Source organism: Pistacia vera, unplaced genomic scaffold (genome assembly GCF_008641045.1).
Source record: "Pistacia vera cultivar Batoury unplaced genomic scaffold, PisVer_v2 Contig246, whole genome shotgun sequence".
Taxonomy (NCBI): Eukaryota; Viridiplantae; Streptophyta; class Magnoliopsida; order Sapindales; family Anacardiaceae; genus Pistacia; species Pistacia vera.
In genome coordinates, this window is record NW_022196053.1 from 1,188,787 (window position 1) to 1,205,943 (window position 17,157).

The window sequence follows — 17,157 nt, forward strand, 5'->3', positions numbered from 1 at the left end:
ATGAAATATATATTTCTTATAATTTTTTTTTAAAATATATTAACACTTATGGATTATGCCGTATCTCTAAACCTTTTGATTTTTAGAAATTAGCTTCTCCTTCAAACATGCAAGAGTGAGAGCGACGTGATAACAAACAGTCAAGTCAACAAATATTACAACTCACAGTCAACGGAAAGACGCCATGAGATGGAGGTTTTTGTCTGGCCCAAAGTTGCCGTAACAGGAAAGAATTATAATGCTACGCATATCCATTCATATCCAAATTAGCTTCCAGTTTTACGAATTTCCGTAGCAGTGTATAAATTGAAATTTCAAAACTTCTTGTTTGGATCCAAAGTAATACAATCTAGTTGAATTTTATCCTCCTTGATTCTCTACAGGGTGACATCCGGAGAGTCAACCTATCAAAGTTGTAGTCGCCAAGAATTACTTTTCCACTGATTTTCATTGCTGCAAATTTTACGCTTCTATTTCTTCTGGTGACGCGTATTGAAGCCGAAATATAAATTTTACTCTTACCAGTTCTTGCAAAGGAATACTTGGCATCTGTTAACACTGACCAATAATCGTCCACTTGTTGCTTGGAGGAAAGGCTAAAACAAATATCGACCCTTTCAGCATTGTGTAAGTTTTTGATGCTGGACTTACGAAACTTCAATTGTTTCTCCGGGAAACAATAAAATATACAGATTCGGTCCAACAAAAAGCCAAGTCCGAGAAGTTAAAGAGATAAGATAACAGCGGCGACTCTTAGTGCAACTAGAGCAGCTGCACCTGCATATACATGTGCTGTGTCAAAGTTTTTGACTAGAAAATTATTCTTCCTATGAATCTTTGAAAATTCAGAACTGGATTATGAGAAACAGATCGAAGTCTATAAATATCATATTCTTGAAGAACAAATGCACTTCCTTTCAGTACTCTCTCATTCTCAAAGCTCTTAAAACATAGAACTTCTCTATCTACATATATCTATCTCCCTTTTTCTTAATCTATCACTTTCCTTTTCGCATTACAATCTCACATCATGGAAAGTCCAAAAACGCCCCTACAACCTCCAACTTACGGTAACCTAATAACTGTTCTGAGCATTGATGGAGGTGGGATTAGAGGCATTATCCCAGCAACTATCATTACCTTCTTAGAGTCCGAGCTTCAGGTAGAAAAAATAGTTTACATGCAATACTGGGATAATTTTCTTTTATATTTATCCCCTACCCTAGCCTCCACTCCAAAAATATATTCTTATTATTTACCCATATATACTACATAGTCTTTTATATGTACATAGTACTCTTCTTTACCCAATTCTTGAGAGTAGAAAGCAATGATCTTTAGCTGAATCTGTTTGCATGAGAAAAAAGAGTCAAAACCATATATATATATATATATATATAAGTGTTAATTTTACGTATACTTGTTTGTGTTTATGTCCTGATACTAAGCGTTTGTTTGGTTACCAACAGAAACTGGACGGCGAGGAAGCAAGACTTGCAGATTATTTTGATGTAATTGCAGGGACTAGCACTGGCGGCCTCGTGACCGCCATGCTAACAACCCCAAATGAGCAGAACCGCCCTCTATTTGCAGCCAAGGATATCAAGGACTTCTATCTAACTCACTGCCCTAAAATTTTTCCTCAAGATAGGTAAAAATCTTGTCATAATGAATTATGACCTGGACGTCATGACTGATAACTTTTCTCATCGAACTGTTAATAATAATTGCCGTTAAACTTTCCTTACATGACAGTTGTCCCTTTGCTCCTGCTACAAAGCTGCTCAAATCTTTAACTGGACCAAAATATGATGGTAAATATCTACATAATCTCGTGAAGGAGAAGTTAGGGGATAAAAGACTGCACCAGACGTTGACAAATGTTGTGATTCCAACTTTTGACATCAGGAAACTCCAACCAACCATCTTCTCTAGCTATGAGGTTCGTTTATGCCTCTATTTCCGCCCTCGTGCTATTTTTTTTTTCCAAAGAAGCTGAATTAGAATAACCATTTTAACAATTCACAGATCATGCGTTCTCATACTATATATATGTGTCTCTGTGGTTTAGGTGGCTAAAAATCCAAGTATTAATGCCTTACTTTCGGATATCTGCATTGGGACATCAGCTGCCCCAACCTATCTCCCAGCACATTACTTCGAAACCAAAGATTCAACAGGGAAAGTGAGAGAATTTGATCTCATTGATGGTGGTGTAGCTGCTAATAATCCGGTATATATCATAGATTTGATCTTAAAATTTGAATATTTTGAAATTTTATGGCAAGTTGTTAATTAAGAAATCTTATTCATTTTTTTCTATATTTTCAGACTTTAGTTGCAATCAGTGAAGTGACCAAAGAAATCACCCGGGGGAGCTCAGACTTCTTTCCTATAAAGCCAACGGACTATGGTCGGTTTCTGGTTATATCAATAGGGACTGGCTCACCAAAGACCGAGGAGAAGTACGATGCCCTTAAAGCGGCTAAGTGGGGAATTTTAGGGTGGTTAACAAGTGAAAGTTCCACTCCATTAATCGATGTATTTACCCAATCCAGCGGCGACATGGTTGATTTTCACATTTCTACAGTTTTTAAAGCCCTTCATTCTGAAGAAAATTATCTACGAATTCAGGTTATTAAAGATCCACGTTCATATTGCTACTGCAATCACAGTCATTAGGTTCATATAATAACTAATCTAATTTACGTGTTATGTTTGTTTATCTTGTAAATTTCAGGATGATACTCTAATTGGAGACGAGTCTTCAGTGGATATTGCCACCAAATCAAACTTGGAGAATCTTGTAAAAATTGGTGAAAGACTGTTGAAGAAACCAATTATAAAGGTGAATCTGGAGACAGGAGTCTGTGTGCCTTCTACTTGGGGCACAAATGAAAAGGCTCTCAAAAGGTATATATATATATATATATATAACAAATAAAATTAATTTTACATAGCTATTATCAGCTAGCGAAGGTTTTGTATACTAATTCCTTACGTTTTAATTATTTGTATAGAGTAGCAGAAGTACTTTCAAAGGAAAAGCGAACTCGTGACATGAGATCACCACATGGCCCAAGGGGTGCAACCCGGAAATATTGAACAATAGTGTGAAACAAATAATAATTATGTTCATTTTTTTAATCGTTGCCTAAGGCTGATTATTGTCCTTGTTACTAATTATTCTTTTTCATCCGATTTAATATGAAATTCGTTCCATCAGTTTGAATGCAAATTGATCTTGTTAATTTCAAACATGCACCTTGTTTGGTTACAAAAACAGAGCAGTTTCCAGCTCTCTTAGCTAAACAACTTAACAAGACAAGCTTAATAAAACACTGCGTTTTTATTTACCACTCTTAAGAATAAAACGCTGCGTATCAGTCTTTTCTCAGACATTCATTCTTCACAAATCACAAGTATAATTAATTTACAAGGTACCGTGGTGGAATCAAATTGAAAATGTGTTGCTATTCATTTTTACTTATTTATGAATTATGATGTAAAGATTTTATCTAGGTTGGGCATATATATATCGATCTACGTTAAAATCCTCTTTTGTTTTTTTTGTTTCTATAAATAATTTATTATTATTTGCTCCATAGTTTGAAGCCAAATTAAGATGGCATCTGATTATATATAATTTATTCAGTTATGGGTTTTATTTAGAATTTGTTGGCCTTAATCACATTCTAAACGTTGACCGGTAGGTATTTCATATATCTATCAAGACATGTCGAAATCAGATGACCAAATGGTCCAACTCCTAATGCTTGATTGCTTTTCTGATTGTCATGATCCTAAAATCCAAGGTGCTCTGAAGTGTACCGTAAGGAATGCATGTTTCAAAAGTCCGAATTTGCAATACAGCCATCTTATATAATAGCATAACATCTCCTTTCTTTGGAAAGAGACATGAAATCTTTCTCAAAATTTCATCGAAAAACACTGAACTTGGTAGGGACTCTGGATTTCACGTCCTAATATAATGAAATAAAATGATAAAGAAGAGAATCGGTCAATATTGTCTGGGCACAGAAGTTTATATCAATAGGGACTGTGGATTTCACGTCTGCTAATATGAGACAAATTTAATGAAATAAAATGATAAAGAAGAGAACTGGCCAATATTGTCTGGGCACAGAAGTTTATAATATCGAGTTCTGTGATCCACCAACTTTCCTTACAATTTCATCAACAGAAGAAGTAACGCACACGTATCATTGATCGATATGTTCACTACATCATAGAAAATTAATTAATTAATTGTTTTTCCATGCATGCATCGGTTTGTTTCTTTGTTCTTAACATTCAACTGCTAAACGCAAGAATGTATTGTAGGTGAGATTCCCAGAGAACGTAGGTAAGAATGTGATGCATGTAACTAGGCTTAGAGTTAGGGGTGATGGCAATTTTTTGTTTTTATTACTTCAAATATTGCCTTCAATTGGCTTTTATAAAATGCTGCTTCATTCAAGCGTCTCGAGAATCACTTACTCAGTCTGATAGTCATGTTTCAGAAGGAAAATCAACATTAGTCATTCACATGGCGGAAGCAAATATAATTACGGATGCTTAATTTGAAGAATTTGGATATTATTCAGAGGAGATCAGGAACTTTCGGTACAAGTTCTGCAAAGTCTAGGGGAGGTTGATCTTACCATAATGAGAGTTTAAATCTCTCACCTTGAATTGAAGTGATGACACCATAATTCACTTACATCACAATCTCTTAGAAGTGATCCAGAGAGATTTAAATTTCGTGTTGTTTTAAAAGTCTGAACGGAAAAAGTAACCGACTTTATCAAAATTATGAGGAAGCAGTCAAACATTAGGTTTCATATTTCTTTCCCCAGTGAACAGATGGCTGTTGCATAAAGCCAAATCGATGGATTGACAAAAGAAAGCCAGAAAGAAATTGTGTGGGGACCAAAGTGAGATTAGAAAGAAGACTAAAACACAGCCACTACTTAAGGTGCTGCTGACCACTGTTCCTATATAAGTCCAATCTAAGCCCTTGTTCTTAGGCATAGCTAGAGTGTTTTCTTTTTACTGTATATATATTTAATGAATTGATTGACTTTGTCAAATATTATATATACCTGAGAAACGGCTCCTTGAAACCATACCCGGCTAATGCTATTAGTATTACACATACGATACTACCATTGACTTTGTTAGTCGTCACTACCCATTTTCCAACTCATATTATCTCGACTCTTCAATATATAATTTTACTTCTTTCGTTTTCACTTTAGTATTCAGTGTTCACATCTTACTTCGTTAACCATTTCAGTTCAAGCAACTCAAAGAGAGATATGGCTAGCGATACGCAGAAGAACACTATGTTTATTGAACAACAAGACCCTGAAACATATCATCAGAACGGTGATATTCTCAAAATACTCCAAAATACTTCAACATGGGGTTATATATATATATATATATACTAATTTCGATTTATATAATATATATATATATACTAATTTCAATTTATATAAGGCAATATACATCATGAATTACCACGAGGTAATAAATATAAAAATAAATGGTCACTTAGAGCGACTACTTATACAGGTGGTCCTTATGTCCACTACCATGATTCAATTATATTCAAAGTTGTATTTATCAAATTGTATGCGCGCGATTAAGCCAACGCCCAATGAGAAGACAAATTATTAATCTGTATTTTACACTACCCTCATCATGAAAAAAAGTGTCCTGACTAACAACGCAGTAAGATTATTTTAATTGATAAGAGTAAACGACTTTTTTTCACCAAAATAATAGTTTAATGACACCTTCTCACTCACATACTTTTAAAATATTATTTTATTATCCAAATTTATATTCCATTTTCGATTCGACATTGTTGCGATTCCATACCACCATCATTCTCTTCTCTGATCATCATCTACAAAAACCCCTCAAATCTTACTTCCATCGACTTTCAATCCCCAGCAATCGAGCGATTAGGATTTGCGCAACCACCCTTCCAAGTTAAATTCCGATAAATTTCAACCATCAAAATCTAACATTCCGCCACCAAAAGACTCATAAGCCTCCCATTTTCAAAAGCCCTAACAGCTTAGACCAAGTTTGCTCTCTGTTCGCCACTGGAATATAAATTTGAATAGTAAAATGATATTTTAAAAGTTTATGGGTAAAAAAGTATCATTAAACCATTATTTGGGTGAAAAAAAAAAAGTCGTTAACTCAAGCGATAAATAAAAAAAGATATCTAGTTACGTGTACGGTACATGAGTTGCTGGTGATATGAACAAAAGAAGTTTGTAATGTTACAAGTTATGAATTAGTAACAGCTGTTTAAAATGTGTTAATTAAAGAAACATTTGATTAATCTGTAACAATTGATGTCTAAATTTACATCTTTTGACCGTATTAAGCAGCAAATTAAGGATAATGTCACTTAGGCTTAATTCGCTAAGCCACGTTTTAGAAACTGATAGTATGATGCGTGGACGACGAAGACGATGCCAAGTTTGGAAAAGTTTGCTGCTTTCAAAATTCAAATAAACGCGTTTATAAAAGAGAGGTCTAATGTTTATTTTATGATAAAATATTTTGTTCAATTATTATGTTGACCTTTCTTTACGAGTTTTTCCGAGGAATAGAGCCGCCTTAACTTTTTATGTCCAGAACACATGGCCATGAATACCATGTGAGTGCAACAAATAATTAATATTTGCAAGTTTTATCTGTTCCTAATCCATAAATCTTAACTACTGTTCTTGCTTCAAAATTTTGAAGCTTTCGTCATTCCAGATTCTTGCTATCATCAAGCTGCTCTCACACTAAAAAAGAAAAAGAAAATTCATTTAAGTGAAACATTATCCTCTCAAAGGCTAAGAAAATTATTGACCAATTCAAAAAGCTATTTAGAGTTTCTCCAAATTGAATGTGTGAAATCTCTTAAAGTTGTGTTTATGATACTGAAGATTCCTACGGCCTCAGAGATTGGAACTGTGAATAGTCAATTGTTTTCTTGGACACGAAAAGTTGTTGACCAACAGTCCACCCATGACAAGTTTCAGAATGTACAGAAACAACAAGAGAATAAATTTGGGATAAATAATCTTAAAAGCAGACCAAGAAACTGTTTACTTGGTCAAAGTTAGACCAGAGTAACATTTTCAAACTTTGAAAATTCAGAACTTCACAGAAAAATATGTCTATAAATACCATGCATCGCATGCATTCGTTCTCATCAGCAGTGCGCATACTAAAATCTTCAAAACTTTCATTAATTAATTAAGTACCCTCTCTTTAATCGATCCCTTCGCCTATTCCTTTCTGCATTAATTGCCTTATTAATTTCACATGGAAACTCCAAAATCACCCCTACAGCCTCCAACTTTTGGAAACCTGATAACTGTTCTCAGCATTGATGGAGGTGGAATAGAGGGGTTATCCCGGCAACTATTCTTGCCTTCTTAGAGTCCGAGCTTCAGGTAAAAATGCTCTACAGTTGAAACTTTTATAATTTTATTTATTTATTTTTTAATATTAACTAGAAAATGTTTTGTTATAAGCAGAAACTGGATGGTGAGGAAGCAAGACTTGCGGACTACTTTGATGTGATTGCTGGAACTAGCACAGGTGGCCTCGTAACCGCCATGCTAACAGCCCCAAATGAACAAAACCGTCCTTTGTTTGCTGCCAAAGATATCAAGGACTTCTATCTAAATCACTGCCCCAAAATCTTCCCCCAACAGAGGTATCATCGTGAACTTACATATGAATAAAGAAAGGAAATGATGCTAAGTCATCGATAGTTTGTACATCAAGGACTTATTTTCTCATCATACTTACTAAAGAGGTATATACTACTTTTTGTTACACAACAGTTGTCCCTTCGCTAACGCTACAAAGCTGCTCAAATCGCTTACTGGACCAAAATATGATGGCAAATATCTACATCGCCTTGTGAAGGAGAAATTAGGAGATAATAGATTGCACCAGACGTTGACAAATGTTGTGATACCAACTTTTGACATCACGAAACTCCAACCAACCATCTTTTCCAGCTATGAGGTCCATTTCTAATCCTGCTATTTTCTCTCTGGAGTCTAGAATACAACCGTTACTTATAATTAAAGAAAGGTTTAGGAAGATTTATTATGATATTCAAATTTCCAAAAAAATATTTTTGATGAATTTTAAAACCAACGTGATTTGTGTATAGTTGATTGAATTACTAAAATCTCATTATATATAAATAAAGATATCCTTACATAATTATAATGAACCTATATAGATGGTCCATTTTATGAGATTTGAGAATTAAATAGGAAGACGCAGCATGTCATTTATGGTGACAGGACTTGTACCAACTTAATTAACCTTCCATCATCTATGATTTCATAATTTGAACGGCAAGCCATCTATTGCACATTTGTACCAAACAAGCTAAACATACCATTCTGCTAAATGTGAACGGCGTGTCGTTTATGAGATTGGGATATAAAAGCAACATCTTGCAAGTTACAAAGGCCACTTTTTTATGATGTAAATCAGCCTACTAGTCAACTGCAAATATTAAGATAACATTCTTACAGATGTATATTTGGTAGTTATAGGTTGCATATATTTAGAAGTTAATTTTCAGGATTATAGGGATCACACTGATATTGTATCATAATATAGATTGATCACATACCTAGTTTAGAACACTGCAAATGTGAATATATATATATATATATATATATATATATATAGTCTTTTTCTTTATGAAGAAGACAAGTAGAATATTCATTCTTAATACTTGTTACATGGTATCAGAGCTAATAAAAGGTGATTAGGGTTTAAGTTTCAAATTGAGAACATCATTTTAGAGTGAGATTTGTTCAATACCGCCACCCTAGGAAGATTCAAAAGCCGCCAATTGGCAAAACCTTGAGTTCCGGCAATTAGAATCACTGCGCGTGAGCTCCACGCGCCCCCCGAAGCTCCGATCACCAGTACCATGCGCCAGCGCATGAGCGCGCATCCACCGTTGACGTCTCCTCTGGTTCTCTTCGTCTGCTTCGTCGGCACTTGTACAACACATTTTCATGCTGGGCTTTGGTAATATCTTACTGGTTACTGTTGTTCTTTGTTTGTTTATTGGACCTTTGCTGTGCTTTGGTCTCTGGTTGGATGTGGTTGTTGATTGATTTGGTGTGTCGCTGAAGTTTGGTTAATTTGCTTTGTTTTAACCGTTTGTTGGTGTGCATTGGGATTATTGTTTGTTTAAGACATGTCTGATACAAAGCCAGTGGTAGAAATGATATTGTCAAAAATTACAGAACATAAGCTCGTTGGTATAACTAATTACCATGATTGGCGTAAAACTGTTAGACTGTATTTACGGAGTATTGATGAGGATGATCATATGATTGATGATCCACCTAAGGATAATTTGAAAAAGACATGGCTCCGGGATGATGCTCGATTGATTCTACAAATATAGAACTCTATTGACGGTGAGGTACTTGGCCTAATTAATCATTGTGAGTTTATTAAAGAACTGATGGATTATTTAGAGTTTCTGTATTTTGGAAAAGGGAATGTTTCTCATATTTATGAAGTGTGTAAAACATTCTACCATGCAGAGAAACAAGATAAGTCCCTTATAGCTTATTTTATAGAGTTTAAGAAGACTTATGAAGTGTTGAACATGTTGCTACACTTCAGTGCTGATGTAAATGTTCAACAAAAACAACGGGAGCAAATGGCAATCATGAGTTTTCTTGTAGGTCTTCATTCTGAATTTGAGACTGCTAAGTTTTAGGTTCTAGCCAGTCCAGAGATCTTTTCATTGTAGGATTTCTTGAGTAGGGTACTTTGCATGGAAGGTACCACACCGGTTCAGTTCAGTGGTGCTCTCGTCAGTCAAAAGAATGACTATGAATCTAGACGATCACAATTTGGAAGTGGCAACAAATGAGGGGGGTCAAATAGTAATATGGGAGGAATTGTGTGTCACTATTGCCATAAGCCAGAACACATGAAGCGCGATTGTAGAAAGCTTCAGAACAGAACTAAAAGAAATCTCTCTGCCCATGTTGCATCCACTAATGATACTTCTGATCAGTCAGTGCTCATCTCTGTAGATGAATTTGCCAAGTTTTCATTGTACCAGGAATCATTAAAGGCTTCATCTACTCTTGTCATGGCTATGGCTGACTCAGGTAAGCCAAATACATGTCTCCTTTCCTCATCCTCTAAATTCGTCATTGACTTTGGTGCAACAGATCACATGTCAAGTAATCCCAGTCTCTTTGCTAAATATCAATCAAAAACCCTTTCAAATGTGACTTTAGCAGATCACCATCCTACATTCTTGGGTCTGGCACAGTTACCCCTATTCCACAACTTCCCTTATCAAATGTCTTACATTTACTAGATTTTTCTTTCAATTTGGTTTCTATTAGCCAACCTACTCGTGCTCTTACTGTTGTGTTTTATTTTTTCCCGATTATTGCTTGTTTCAAGATCTTACGATGAAGAAGATTATTGGTAAAGGACATGAATCTGGAGGTTTATATATTCTTGACAGACCAAAATCTACACATGTCGCTTGTTCTAGTGTTGCACCCTGGTTTTAAGCACATTGTCATTTGGGTATCCATCTCTTCCTTCACTGAAAAAATTGTGTCCTCAGTCTAATAAAGTGTCTACATTAGAGTGTGAGTCATGTTAGTTTACTAAACATCATCGTGTCAATTCTAGTCCTAGAGTAAAAAAAAGAGCTAATTCTCCTTTTGAATTAGTTCACTCTGGTGTTTGGGGTCCCTGTCCAGTTTTGTCTTAAACTGGTTTTAGATATTTTGTTACATTTGTGGACGATTACTCTCGTATGACATGGTTATTCTTAATGAAAAATCGTTCTGATTTGTTTTCTTATTTCTGTGCTTTTTGTGCTGAGATTAAAACTCAATTCAATATTTTTGTTCATACGTTGCGCAGTGATAATACAAAAGAATATCTGTCAGTTTCTTTTGAAAATTACATGACTCAGAATGACATTTTTCATCAAACTTCATGTGTTGATACTCCATCTCAAAACGGAATAGCAGAACGGAAAAACATACATCTTCTTGAAACTGTCAGAGCCTTATTATTCCAAATGAATGTTCTTAAACCATTTTGGGCTGATGTAGTTTCCACCGCCTGCATCTTGATTAACCGCATGTCGTCTTTTGTCCTTCATGGTGAGACCCCGTACAATATTCTTTTTCCTAGCAAAGCAATATTTCCTCTTGAACCTAGGATATTTGGTAGCACTTGCTTTATTCGGGATGTTTGACAGTCAGTTACCAAATTAGATCACAAGTCATTAAAATGTGTATTTCTTGGTTATTCTCGACTTCAAAAAGGATATGGGTGATATTGTCCTAGTTTTAATAAGTATCTTGTTTCCATTGATGTTGCCTTTCTAGAAGAAACACCATACTTTCTATCTTCTCATGCAGATCGTCAGAAGGATGATGATTTGTTAGTTTATACCTTCACCACCCCTGTACCTATATCTGAACCAGCTCCTCTCTCTAGCCCTGTCACCCTTCTTACGCTTCCTGCATCTGCTCTAATCTCTGATCCTACTCCTATCAAAGTCTACTCTTATCGTCCACCTTCTCCTGCTTCATGTCTGGCACCAACTTCTTCGTCATCAGATCCAGTTTCAAGTGATGATCTTCCTATTGCATTGTGAAAAGGTAAACGGCAGTGTACTTATCCTGTTTCTTCTTTTGTTTCTTATGATCATTTGTCACCTTCATTATGCTTCTTCATTGCTTCCTTTGATTATATTACTATCCCTAAAACTGTTCATGAAACCCTTTCTCATCCTGGTTGGTGTAATGCGATAATAGAGGAGATGAATGCCTTAGATGACAATGGTACTTGGGAATTGGTAGATTTACCTTCAGGGAAACAGGCTATTGGATGCAAATGGGTGTTTAAAGTTAAAGTTAATCCAGATGGGTCAATTGCTCGGCTAAAAGCTCGTTTGGTTGCTGAAAGATATGCTCAAACCTACGGAGTTGATTATTCTGATACTTTTTCCCTTGTTTCTAAGTTAACCTCTATTCGACTATTTATCTCTATGGCAACTACTTATAATTGGCCTTTGCATCAGCTAGGCATAAAAAATGCTTTTCTTCACGGAGATCTTCAAGAAGAGGTATATATGTAGTAACCTCCTAGGTTTGTTGCTCAGGGGGAGTATGGGAAAGTATGTTATCTTTGCAAATCTATGTATGGTTTAAAACAGAGTCCTCGTGCTTGGTTTGGAAAGTTTATTCAGGCTGTTGAGTGATTTGGTATGCTGAAATGTAAAACTGACCATTCTATTTTCTACAAACGGTCTAAAACTGGCATCATTCTTCTAATTGTGTATGTAGATGATATTGTTATTACTGGGAGTGATAGTGTGGCATCACATCTCTTAAGTCTTTTCTCCATACCCAGTTCCACACAAAAGACTTAGGATATTGAAGTATTTCTTGGGGTTGAAGTTACAAGGAGCAAACGAGGTATATTCCTCTTTCAGAGGAAATATGTGCTTGACTTATTAACTGAGACAGGGAAATTAGGGGCAAAGCCATGTAGTACTCCGATAGTTCCTAATGTGCAGCTTACAAAAGATGTTGAACTATTTGGAGATCTTGAGAAATATAGAAGATTGGTCGGGAAGTTGAACTATCTTATGGTGACTCGTCTAGATATTGCATATTCAGTAAGTGTTGTAAGTCAGTTTATGGCCTCCCCAACAGTTCATCATTGGGCAACTTTAGAGTAGATCTTGTGTTATTTGAAAAGAGCCCCTAGACGTGGTATATTATATGCCAATCATAGTCACTCTCATATTGAATGTTTCTCAGATGCAGATTGGGCAGGTTCCAAGGTAGATAGAAGTTCCACATCAGGCTATTGTGTCTTTGTCAGAGGAAATTTAATATCATGGAAGAGCAAGAAGCAGAATGTCATGTCACGATCAAGTGCAGAGTCGGAATATAGGGCTATGGCACAAGCTGTTTGTGAAATAATGTGGATATATCAGCTCCTGACTAAAATAGGCCTTGAAACTTCAGTACCAGCAAAATTATGGTGTGATAACCAAGCGACTTTTCATATTGCATCAAATCCAGTGTTTCATGAACGAACGAAACACATTGAGATCGATTTCCATTTAGTTCATGAGAAACTACAATAAGGTATGGTTTCCACTGGGTACGTGAAGACTGGAGAACAATTGGGAGATATCTTCACGAAGGCTCTGACTAGGATTCGAGTTGATTATCTTTGTAACAAGTTGGGTATGATTAATATCTATACTCCAGCTTGAGGGGGAGTGTTACAGATGTATATTTGGTAGTTATAGGTTGCATATATTTAGAAGTTAATTTCCAGGATTATAATATTCATTCTTAATACTTGTTACAATATGAAAATATTAAGATAACATTCTTCAACTTTTCTCAAATCTCAAGTATTTCTATCTCAATAAGCTATGTCATTGATCAATTTCATGATAATGAGTTTTTGCAGTAACTATGGTTGCCAAACTAGTAAAAAAAACACTAGGTTGACTTGACTAGTAGATATTATAGTCTATCAAGAGCTCAAGACTCATAAGTCAAATAGTGATCCAGCTCCAGTGGCTGCTGGCTTCTATAGATTGTACTTTATCTTTGCTCTCACTTCCATTTTAATTGATTTACTGTTGGCCTTTTCAATTTAATGTATAGCCCTTTGCAGACGTAAAAATCTACCTGTACGGAAGGGGGGTCTGATCCCATGAGGTTGAGGCCACTAGCGATCCGCTACACCTGCACACATAGAGAAACAAGCGTGAAGTGAACGGAAAACACGGGGTGGTGTTTGCCGTAGGCACTCCGATGCTCAAGTCAGCAAGGCTGAAAGAGGCTAGTATAGTGAGGGCTAGGGAGTAGAGACATTACCGAAAGTCTAGTCGGGGACTATGACTACGACAGTGATGTGAAGCTCTCAAGTAGGAGCCTCTAGTGTGAAGGTGTAATGTAATGTAAATCCCTTGTGAGAGGGCTAGCCTCTGCTTATATAGTGACTGTCTAGTCTCCCAGTCCTGGTGGAAGTAGGAGTCATAGTGTGACTCGGATACAAACCTTAGAGGACTTAGGGCGGTGTTGAGTTGTCTTACCAGTGTTCGAATATGAAGGTGATCCCGAACAAGAAAGTAACCTCAAGTAGGAAAGTGACCTGAACAAGAAGGTGACCTCGAATAGAAGACTGATCTGGAATAGGAAAGTGATATGTGGGTGCCGTGGGCTCTAGACTTGCTCATAGGTCCAGGAAGTGAACTGGGATTTGGAGGCCCGGACCTGATGGTTTGGGCCGACTGTATCTCGTATCAAATGGGCCTAATCCGGATGGGGCCGCATCGGGATTGGGCCTGGTTTCTTCCTCATTCAGTCCCGTTCTCCTATTTGAACTAAGGACGATTTTTGGCCCTAACACCCTTTATTAATTAATATTACATTAAATGCATTTTCAAGAGTACAGCCAAGCATCCTCTCTGTGTATTTACATAACATTGCATTTTGGGAAAAAGAACTGAAAGATGACAGTAGCGATCGATCGTTCTACAACAACGGACATGGGGTAGTTGTGATACTTAAAAGAGGTGGAGCCATTTTAAACAGTCATTGTTCTTCCATTTTAACCATACATTCCACCACTTATAATTTCATCAGTAAAACAGGATTCGGCAAAAGAAAATTAAGCTCTTACAATTTGCACAGATCTCCAGCAGAGTAATAATGAATTTGACAAAAAAATTAACAGATTCTTTCTTGGTTATGGTTAATGAAAGGTATTCTCTGCATATATTTATTAATTTAAAGTAAGATTAAGTAGCTAACAATAAAACGCACTTTATATGGTAGCTAGCTTCCTGAAGAAAAACGTTGCAGTATGGAGCTACCAACATTAATTAAGTTGAAAATTGTTGGTGACATTTCCAGAGAATTATAGGTAAGACTGTGATGCGGGTGCAGTTAGTTAGGTTAGAACATTTCTTTCAAGCTACCTAATGGCTATTTTTTGAGTTTGTTTTTCACCAATCACCATTAGCTTTATGAGGTTTTGTGTGCTACGCTACATATACCTACTGAGTGGATTTTGAGCCGACTCATTAATTAATTGAAGAATATTAGAAAATTAATTTTCTATTAAAATATTAATTTTGGTTCATAAAAGGTAGTGTGTCAAATGCTAAATAACAAGTCAATTAGGGCGTGGATTACTTGTGAAAGTTGATGTTATGCGTACTGATGCAGTTTTTAATTTAATTTTCAGATTTATATATATGAAAGTACTCATTACAGTGACCATATATATCTTTATGGTTAGCGGTTATGAATCGATCAGCAATAACTTAATCTTATCTTATATTGTAATCAAAGATATATTTTAGATGACTGAGTGTGTATGTGTATATCAAAACTTAATGTTTTGACTTTATATTCTTAATTAATTCATTTGAACTTGTTTTAGGCGTGCCTGATAAGAAGTTTAGAAAGTCATTCCAATATTCACTATATACTATATATAACTGACTGCAATCTTCAATAAACACGTTTACATATGAGAGAAAATTCTCTCATATATGTATTAGGAATAGTTCTTCAAATCTTAATAATTAATATTGCTGATAATTTTTAAAATGATCGTATAATTATAAAAATTTATTATTTTGATGTATAAATGATGTAATATATTAAAATGATTATCTTAGCATCTTAAGTGCACTGGTCATTCATTTAATTTACATGAGAGGGCATTTGATTAAGAGAATGTTGTATTATTGAGAATGTTATTTAGGGGGCGTTTGGTTGAGGGTTATGTGAGATTATTAGGGTAATGTCATCTTATATTACTTGATTACCATGTTTGGTTGTCAAATAATATAAGATACCGATAATCTTCAAATACCAATAGTGGTTACTATTGAGATAACCTGATTACCTCAATTTTCTTAGGTATTCTGAGATTACCAAGGTTATCTTTTTTTGTTACAATTTTATCCCTTATTAATAAAAATTTTGAACAATAATACCCCTACTTTAAAACAAATTTACATTAATATCCTATTTCAATTTTACCCTTGTTTAATTAAAATTTTGGACAATAATGCCCTTATATTTAAAATAATTTATAGACCACCAATGCCACCCAACCACCACCACCACTGCCACCCAGCCACCACCATTGACAGCGGGCCAACCACCATGGGCTCCCGCCGGAAAATCACCGAAGTCCCCAAAAAAGAACAAGATTCGGTGGGAGACTCCGAGAGGCTTCGATATGGCTGTTTTCGGCCATATCGGGCCAGATTGATGGAACTAGCCGAAAATGGCCAGAATAGATCTGGCCTGATATGGCCGTTTTCGGCTGATATGGACATTTTCGGCCGATATAGCCGTTTTCGGCCATCAATATGGCTAGAAACGGCAATATCGGAGCCTCTTGGTCACGATGAGGTACTCACGGGGACTTTGGAGACTTCCGGCGGTGGTTTGCAGTGGCGGCAGGAGGTGGGGATGATTTCGTCATAAATTTAAGTTTTATATAAGCGGCGGTGTTTTAGCTAAATCTGAAATGTTGGGGGTTAAAAGAAATTATTCAAAAATTAATAATAAAAATAATATTATATTAATATTTAAAAAGAGGGCAATTTAGTAAGTTAAATAACATACCCACCAATTTATTCCCTATAACTAAACATATTAATATAACATACCCACCAACTAACCAAACACATTTTCTTAAAGATTCCCAGTAATCTTCCAAGGTAATTTATCTTTCCAATAATCCAATATTCCCAATAATCTAACATTCTTGAACCAAACGCCCCCTTAAAGTACCTTGAAAAATTATTGGGAATGTTAATAAATGTGTTTGGTTATGAAGAATAAATTGGTGGGTATGTTATATTGATATGTTTGATTGAGAGGAATAAAAATTGGTGGGTATGTTATGTTATATAAATTATTGAATTGCTTTTTTTTTTTTTTAATATTATTATTATATCATTATTTACTATTTTTTTAACCCCCTACATTTAAAATTTATCTAAAACACCCCCATAATAAAAGTTTAAAATTAATG

General features: G+C 35.5%; 2 protein-coding genes across 4 annotated transcripts; both read left to right on the forward strand.

Moving 5' to 3' along the window:
- Positions 1 to 769: 769 nt before the first annotated feature.
- LOC116131932 (patatin-like protein 2) lies at positions 770 to 3,227 on the forward strand. Of its 3 annotated transcripts, none has more exons than XM_031417602.1 (7): positions 770 to 1,162; positions 1,470 to 1,651; positions 1,756 to 1,942; positions 2,072 to 2,233; positions 2,332 to 2,634; positions 2,741 to 2,913; positions 3,026 to 3,105. In XM_031417602.1, the coding sequence occupies exons 1-7, from the start codon at positions 1,031 to 1,033 to the stop codon at positions 3,057 to 3,059; spliced, it is 1,173 nt and encodes a 390-aa protein (XP_031273462.1). In that variant the 5' UTR covers positions 770 to 1,030; the 3' UTR covers positions 3,060 to 3,105. The 3 variants fall into 3 exon arrangements, with proteins under 3 accessions (XP_031273462.1, XP_031273461.1, XP_031273463.1); XM_031417601.1 differs by having other exon boundaries at positions 776 to 1,162; positions 3,021 to 3,227; XM_031417603.1 differs by lacking the exon at positions 770 to 1,162 and adding an exon at positions 1,214 to 1,349 and having other exon boundaries at positions 3,021 to 3,227.
- A 4,016-nt stretch (positions 3,228 to 7,243) lies between these two features.
- Positions 7,244 to 13,441, forward strand: LOC116131948 (patatin-like protein 2). Its single transcript, XM_031417626.1, is given in 5 exon segments — positions 7,244 to 7,420; positions 7,423 to 7,475; positions 7,560 to 7,741; positions 7,872 to 8,058; positions 12,891 to 13,441. Coding segments are annotated over 5 exon segments (525 nt in total). The 5' UTR covers positions 7,244 to 7,344; the 3' UTR covers positions 12,918 to 13,441.
- Positions 13,442 to 17,157: the final 3,716 nt, after the last annotated feature.